General features: G+C 41.8%; 1 protein-coding gene across 1 annotated transcript; it reads right to left on the bottom strand.

Moving 5' to 3' along the window:
• Nucleotides 1-4,304: 4,304 nt before the first annotated feature.
• LOC132132405 (mucin-19-like) lies at nucleotides 4,305-7,917 on the bottom strand. The gene is made up of 2 exons (XM_059544771.1): nucleotides 7,792-7,917; nucleotides 4,305-7,712 (listed from the first exon to the last, which is right to left on the bottom strand). Exons 1-2 carry the CDS (start codon nucleotides 7,809-7,811, stop codon nucleotides 4,313-4,315), a joined length of 3,420 nt encoding a protein of 1,139 aa, XP_059400754.1. The 5' UTR covers nucleotides 7,812-7,917; the 3' UTR covers nucleotides 4,305-4,312.
• Between the last annotated feature and the right edge of the window lie 829 nt (nucleotides 7,918-8,746).

The following is an 8,746-nucleotide window of genomic DNA, read 5'->3' as shown; positions in this document are numbered from 1 at the left end:
TTTTTCTATGTGTTGGTAGAAAAAAAGTGTTTTCCCTTGTTAAGAAAATCACATTTCATATATATTGTAAACAAAGGGGAAAATAGCAAATGCCCTCGTGCTAAATTAAGAATTTGTGAATTTAAAAACCCCATTAAAGTTTGATTTAAATCACTAATATGATTATATTATTTAATTTTAATTTAAATGTAATCAAGATTATATTTTCACATAATGTTCTTTAGGATGATTTAATGTAGAAAACAGTAAATCAGAAAATAAATCAATTTAGCTGGGTTTCCAAAGACATTCACATTGCATTTTGTTCTGCAAAGGCCTATATTAAGCATGCCCATGCAAACAGGTGCGTACACATACTTGTGTGTACATTATTACGTGAATTACATGTATTTTGATTGTTTTTGTTGCCAAATTGATAAGGAACACAATTGAACTAAACAATTACACCTGCCTATCTGTTTGACTGACAGTTTTGAGCACTGAGATAGCACTGACTTGTAATAAAACGTGTTCAACATAAAAATTTAATTTTAAAAGTAGCTTAGATGTAGCAAGACTTGTACCAAAGTTTTAGAAATGATTTTGCAGCTTGACCCCTCCAGCGAGCTGCAGCTTATTTGAAGTTGGTATTACATTTTGGTTCATAATACATTATGTTCATATAATTGATGCAAAGTAGATTTTTTTTACAAGATTTTAAGGTTTTAAACTGGCTTTACCATCAAGAAAAGACAAGCATTTCACACATAGGCCATCCATACTTTTCACCATCAAAAGGCAGCAGGTGCATAAACACATTTCTTTTTTTATTGTTTACTCCATGTAGTTCTGAGAGCTGAGGTGCATATTCTGATTTTTTCAGATACATCAAGGTAAGTGCACAAAGATCTCTCTCACACACACTCTCTCTCTCTCTCTCTCTCTCTCTCTCTCTCTCAACACACACACACACACACACACACTATAATTTGCTGTTATACTCCATATAGAAGTCAGAAACTTTTTGCACAGGTCTATCTAAAGGTTCAATGGTCCCACCTAGAGATCAACTGTAAAAATAAAAATTGTTTACCCTCTTCCCGAAAGGGAAAACCACAACCAATCAAGAATACATGATTATATGGTTTCATGGCTTTGCAATCAAAAAATATAATTATAATGGAAGTAAATGGGGCAAAAACAGCCACCAACAACAAATGAGGGAGAAAAAATTTAAATCTAATGCTGCACAAAAACTAAAAATGCATCAAAGCCAATGTTGTTACTAATCTTTGACATGCCCAAGACTGTGATAAAAGGTTAAAAAATATCCAGTCCACAATCACTTTTTATATTGAAAATATGTCATTTTGTGTGTTTTTTTCCCAAATCAGTGACATCATTTATGAACTTGGTAATTAAAGAGATAAAATCTTGGATTTTTTTTTTTAACATTTGGTAAATTTTTTAAAATAGATTTATGCAAAACAATTTAATATTTTATCTGATCCATTTTTACAGCAGTTTAATTTAGTGGATGTTTTCATTCACGAACATAATGAAAGGGTAGTGAATTTGCCCACAGTGTATTGTTACGTTTTTAAAAAAATTCTAAGCATTTTCCCAAAATATGTGTTAAAATAAGATTTGTCACCAAAAATTATTCCATTAGCTCATACACAGAGAACGTTGTGGCCAAAATAAGACTCAACTTTACCCCCTAGTGGACGAAAACGTCCCCAACAACGCATAAGGGTTAAATGACTTTTTACATTAAAGGGGTCATATGAACATTATTTTGCATATTTGGTGTAATGAAATGTGTTTATGTGGTTAAAAAAAAAATCATTATTTTCCACATACTGTACATTTTTGTTTCTCCACTATGCCTTCTGAAACACGTAAATTTTTACAAGGCTCATCAGTCTGAAAAGCAAGACGCTGTGATTGGCCAGCTATCCAGTGTGTTGTGATTGGCCGAATACCTCAAGTGTGTGATGGAAATGTTACACCCCTTAACATATTGTGATCCCCTGTCTGGCTGGACCGACGAGACATAAACATAAAACCCATTATAAACGTCATATAAACATGATTTCTAGTCGTGTCCTCTTTTGCAAGGCCAAACAAAATAGTCTTGCTTTCTCAACGAAACAGCGTCACACAACGCAGCTTTGAGTGAGCGGAGACCAGAGGCCTAGAGTGAGTGGAGGCCACCTTGAGTGAGCAGAAGAGCATGTGAGCAGAGCACGCTCCAATACCACTCACACCATGGGTCTAGGGCAAACACAGATCCAACCAGAATTCACCTGTGCCTTTAACAATTAACAAAACTGTCAGCATACACTTTAAGAAACTTTGTTGTGAAGGAGGGAGGGAGTTCGTGAAATATTTCCAAAAGCAAACTGACAGGTCATACAGGTACACAATTCCTGTCAAAAAACTAGATGATAAAAATGTTGAACATGAACAGGAAATGTGGTGATACGATTTCATTAAGTAAGGATTCGTATTTTAATCTAGAAAGACACATCACGCGGAAACATGACAATGTGCTGCGCGAAAATGGGGAAACCAAAGAAAAACGTGAGCATTGTGAATATGGTTGAAATAGGGAATATGGGCTGATAATTCATTAAATAAGTTTTGTCATACGAATATTTTAATGTAGTCTTTTTTATTTAATATTTTATTTAATAGAGAAAGAGATCCATCTGTGATCCCCACGAGCTCATTCTCCTCCGTGCCTCGGCAACGGCGGGTTCTGAGCCGCGGGATCCAGATGGCTGTCCCTCTTTCCTCGAAAAGAGAGACAAACGAGAGCAGAGCTTTCTCACAGAAAAGCGCTCGCAGTGCACGCAGATCGCCCCCTCAAGGACATCGCGCGCATGCTCTTCGCACAGACAAGAGACGCAAAGAGTGTGTGTGTCATCGGGTGTCAGATAACGCTGACATGGATGCACACACTGTCTAAACGCCTTGCTAGTGGAAGCCATGATGATAACAATAATAGATCGCTCTTACCGTTTCGGTCGTTTCTCAGATGCACGCTTCAAACAAAACAGTCAATGAAGATGAAGAAGATAAAGTGACGGGTCCTACAGGCGCGTATTTATAGTCGCGCTGGTAGTGACGTCAGAGGCTGTCGCCGGCCAACACGTTGGCGTTTTTCAAAGTATGCTTCAGACACGGGTCACGACGAGGTGTTCCCCATAGTGTCCCCTCAGAGGACGCAGTTCGAAGTTCCCTTGACAGGGAACTTTATTTTGACAGCCATGAGGCCATTAGAGCTGGTGTGTCTGCATGTATTATGATGGTACAGTAGTTTTGTCAGATTAAATGTTGAAATGCTAATGAAGTGACACTCAGAGCAGCTGGGGATGAAATTTGTGTATTCATATCATAGTGAGACGACATAGGCTGAAAACAAAGGGAGTGTTGTCCGGGCTTGTATAAACAACTGTGCGTTGCACCATCGGCCATTCATTCATTCATTGTGGAAATTGTGGCACCCTTACATGTGATGTCAAATACTTCTGCAGATTAGTATTACTATAGAATTTAAAAAATTCCACACATCTCTTTGTTCTTGTCAACAGGATCTTTCTCCATGAAAAGCACTGAATTAAAAAAGGCATCTCAAGGTAGCCTAAATAAGAGGGTGGCATTTAGTTGAGAAGACTAATGAAAACACTAACATCAGGTCTTTTAAAGGTTTGCTTAAATAACCACAAAATATCAATTTGGTTTTTGAGAAACTAATGAAGCAACATTTGAAAAAAAAAAAAAAAAATTACCCAGGGCTAATTTTTGACAGACTTCGTTTTACAGAAGGATATCATTCGTAAGTCAATGTTGCAGAGCAACACAAGTTGTTAATCGGTGTCTCAATGGAGACTGGTGTCTGATGGTTTTAAAGCCTTGATACAATTCTGTACATTTGCTTCAACGGTTTCAGTGATTCATCAAGTCGCACTCTACCCATCACCAGTAAATCCTGGTGGGTAGAGACCACCCACTGAGATACAGCGTCACTCACAAGCAATAGATTTAGATCGAAAAAATAAATAAAAACCCAACCCACACAGCTTAGATTGCAACTTTTATTGGGGTTTCAGTTCTGAAGTCTGCGACACTTGCATCATAGCAGTTTACCAGCGCAGCCTTTGGAGGAAGAGAAACTACTTCGGTGAACTCTGTGCAGTACCAGGACCAGCAACAGCTTGGGGTAAGGACCGGGATACACTGGCATAGGACTGAGACCCAGGAGCAAAAAAAAAAAAAAAATAAAATAATAATAATAATAATAAAATCCCCCATCACTTGTGGTATCTTAAGGCTGAGATGATCCACCAGAAGCAGTGCTTCTCTGCAGGATAGCAGTAGAGGACCCTGCCTGGGTACCAGAGCTGCCTGCGAAATTAGAGGCAAGCTTTTTCTGAGAGCCCTGAATAGTAGATTGACTGGAAACACCTTGAGATGGGGATAATGCACATGGACATGAGTGAGAAACAGGGGCAAATTGACTAGCAGTACCTGGAGGCTCTGGTGATCCATCATAAGAGATACTTCCTTGCAGGCTAAAGGGACTAGAGAACCCTGCCTGGGTGCTAGGGTTGCCCATTAAGGTAAAGGAAAGCTGCTTAAGAGAACCCAGAATAGTAGATAGACCAGCTTGGGGCGAGGACAGTGATAAACCTGGATACGAGGACGGATACCCAGGGAAAAACTGGCTAGCAGTATCTTGAGACTGATGTAATCCACCAGAAGCAGTGCTTCCCTGAAGAGTGAAGCTGGATGGTCCTGCCTCAGTGCCAGAGGTGCCAATATAGGGAGAGGCATGTTGCTTAAGAAAACCCAGAAATGTAACTGGACCAGCTTGGGGTGAAGAGAATGATAAATCTGTATAGGAGGATGGAGATTCAGGGGCAAACTGGTTAGTTGTACCTGGAGACTGCAGCGAACCACTGTAAGAGCTGGTCATTTCTTGCGAGGCAAAATCTGCTGAGGCCCCAATCTGAGCCCCAGAGCCTCCCTGGTAGGCAGAGGTAAACTGCTTCTGAGAACCCAGAGTAGTAGATGGACCAGCTTGGGATAAGGACAGTGATAAACTTGCATAGGACGGAGACCCAGGAGCAGACAAACTTGCAGCATCTGCAGGATGATGTTGTCCACCAGAAGCAGTGCTTCCCTGCAGGATAAAAGGGGTTGAGGACCCCGTTTGGGTATCTGGGCTGCCCATGAAGGAAAAGATAAGCTGCTTCAGAGAACCTGGAACAGTAGATGAACCAGTTTGGGTTGAGGACAGTGATGAACCTGGATATGAGGTTGGAGACCCAGGGGAAAACAGGCTAGCAGGACCTTGAGGCTGAGGTAATCCATCAGAAGCAGTGCTTCCCTGCAGAGTGAAGCTGGATGATCCTGCCTGGGTGCCAGAGCGGCCCATATAGGTCGAGGAATGTTGCTTCCGAGAACCCTGACCAGTAGAAGATGGACCAGCTTGGGATAAGGACAGTGATACACTTGCATAGGACGGAGACCCAGAGGCAGACTGACTTGCAGCAGCTTGAGACTGATGTGATCCACCATAAGCGGCGTTTCCCTGCAGGATAGGAGTAGAGGACCCTGTCTGGGTGTCTGGGCTGCCCATGAAGGTGAAGGTAAGCTGCCTCAGAGAACCCGGAACAGTAGATGGACCAGCTTCTGGTGAGGACAGTGAAACATTTGCATATGGGGAAGGAACGGGAGCAAACTGATTTGTAGTACCTTTAGACTGGACATAACCACTGTAAGAGCTGCTAATATCTTGTGAGGAAACCTCTGTAGAGTCTCCAAACTGAGCCCCAGAGCTGCCCTGGTAGGCAGAGGTAAACTGCTTCTGAGAACCCAGAGTAGTAGATGGACCAGCTTGGGATAAGGACAGTGATAAACTTGCATAGGACGGAGACCCAGGAGCAGACAAACTTGCAGCATCTGCAGGATGATGTTGTCCACCAGAAGCAGTGCTTCCCTGCAGGATAAAAGGGGTTGAGGACCCCGTTTGGGTATCTGGGCTGCCCATGAAGGAAAAGGTAAGCTGCTTCAGAGAACCCGGAACAGTAGATGAACCAGTTTGGGCTGAGGACAGTGATGAACCTGGATATGAGGTTGGAGACCCAGGGGAAAACAGGCTAGCAGGACCTTGAGGCTGAGGTAATCCATCAGAAGCAGTGCTTCCCTGCAGAGTGAAGCTGGATGATCCTGCCTGGGTGCCAGAGCTACCACTGTAAGTAGAGGTAAGCTGCTTCCCAGAAGCCGGAACAGTAGAAGATGGACCAGCTTTGGGTAAGGAGAGTGAAGCACTTGCATATGGGGAAGCCCCAGGGGCAAACGGACTTGTGGTACCTTGAGACGGGACAGAACCAGTGTTAGAGCTGCTCATTCCCTGCGAGGCAAGACCAGTAGATGCCCCAAACTGAGCCCCAGAGTTATATTGCTTACGGGAACTCAAGACACTTCCAGCTAGTCCACCAGCGCTGTGGGGTGAGGCAAAGGGCTTGGAGTGGCCAAGAGCATATGGACTAGAGGTGGCTTGAGACTGTGGAAGAAACCCCCTGTAATACTTCCCTCCCAGAGATGTAAACTGACCAGAAGCTCCCATTTGAGACAGAGAACCAGCCTGTGAAACTGCTCTATAGGAAGACCTGCTGTTTGTGGTAGCTTGAGCTGCAGACATTGGAGCACTTGCATATTTTGTAGGGGACATTGGAGAATACTGACCCAGAGTGCCTGGAGACTTGTGAGATAAACTAACAGAGCTACTACCTCCTTGCACAGGGATAACGTATCTGGAAGTTGCAGACCAAGTGCCAGACCTGCTCTGGGTGCTTGATGAAGACAAACTGGGTGAACTCTGAACATTTGTAGACTGGCTAGAAACCCCCAGGGGTAAAGAATCAAGCTTTTTAGCCATAAGGGATCCTGGAGTATACGGACTAGAGGTACTGAGAGACTGCAACATACCACTGTAATAGCCACTCCCTACTCGTTTGGGGACCAAATTTGCAGACAACTTAGCCCCAGAGTTGCCATGAGAATTGGCAGAGCCATGAGACTGGCTAGATAAGCTTCTGTAAGAAACACTGCCCCGAGTGTACAGAGGTGTAGCATCATCTGTTGACTTTGAACTGCTCTGAGGTTTAACCATATGTAAACTAGGGGAGCTTTGACTATTAGTAGACTGGCTAGATACCACCAAGGGCTGAAACTGACTGGACATCTCTGGATATCTCTCCAAACTTAATCCATCAGCAACACCTGGAATGGTTGATCCAGAGGATACCAAATAGCTTGAAGGCTGTTGATTCAGGGACAGAGGCAAGGTAGTGGAGACAGAGCTGCTTGACGCAGTTTGGGCATGGGACGTTGACCGATGATGGATGCTGGAACCACCTTTCACAAACTGAAGTGGATTCAACTTTGACTTGCTTTTCAGGGTTTTTTTAGGGAACAAACTGGAGCCCACTTCTTCAATAGGCAAACTCCCAGTCACATGGACCTCTGACATGGAAGACTGGACTGCAGGAGGTGAGAAAGCATCAGAAGGCTGACCCCACCCATGATTGGAATTGGAATGTGTCCCACAAGTCCCACTAAATGCACATTCCTTGAAATTGCTGGGGGGAGGGGGGTAGCCATATTTAAATCCATCAGCATTCCTCCAAAACAACAAGAAGATTACTGGCAAGGGCAACCTGCAAAAATAAAAATAGAAGATAAGTATTGCAAATGCGTGCAGTCATTCACAAACACAGACTGAATTAACAAACTCACCCTGTCCACCTTTGATCCATGACAAATAAAAAATACTCCAATTACCCAATGTTCACGTTTTCAAACCACCACACAAAATAAAAAAATTCAAGCATATATGCAGTTAGAGGTAAGTGTATTTTAAAGGTGTTCACCAATCCAATAAGAGATAATTACTAATTATATGAAATACTGTTCACCTGGAAAACTGGTCTTTAGAAGATAATTGATGCTTGCTTTGTGAAGGCTCTGATACCCTCTGCCGTTTAAAATTTTTAAAGCAGCTAATTAATCCCAGAACATTACTTTCACAGTGTATGATATCCTTATACAAATATACCACATCATATTACATAAAAAATATAATTATATTACTTTTATCAAACTAATTTTGATATTAACATCATTAGTTTGCAATGAATTATACCTTTTTTGCTCATTTTTTTATTTGGAAATTTTGTTTACTTTTTTTGCTCAGTACTTTCTTTTGCAAATATGTGGCATGGATTCGCAGAGCTAAATTATGTGGAGATTAAAAACAGTCCATTACCTTTTGTTATTGTCTGTTGCCCCATCCACACAGATATGAATTTAGCTGTATACGTAAACATTTTGTATCACCTAATAATGGCAAGGCAGCAAAGCACACTGCAAAGTGCTTTAATAGCAACCTGACAAAGTCAGCAAACAACCAGTGTTCATACTGCGAGATTTTAATATTTTTTCATTAAGAGAGAGTCTTCCAAATCTGTAGCAATATATTGATAGCTCAACCATTTTCTCATGCACATCGGATCTGTGTTATGGTAACATTGAGCATAGGGCATTATGTAGAGCACACACTGGCAGATTGGTTCATAAGGTGATCCATTTACTTCCAAAATACAGAAAACATGTTAGAAATGAGAAACATTATACTCCATATAACTCCATATAGAAGTCAGAAACTTTTTGCACAGGTCTATCTAAAGGGTCA

The sequence above is a fragment of the Carassius carassius genome, chromosome 49, assembly GCF_963082965.1.
Source record: "Carassius carassius chromosome 49, fCarCar2.1, whole genome shotgun sequence".
NCBI classification, from domain to species: Eukaryota; Metazoa; Chordata; class Actinopteri; order Cypriniformes; family Cyprinidae; genus Carassius; species Carassius carassius.
The sequence above is the reverse complement of the archived record's forward strand: the minus strand, read 5'-3'. Positions and strand labels throughout refer to the sequence as shown.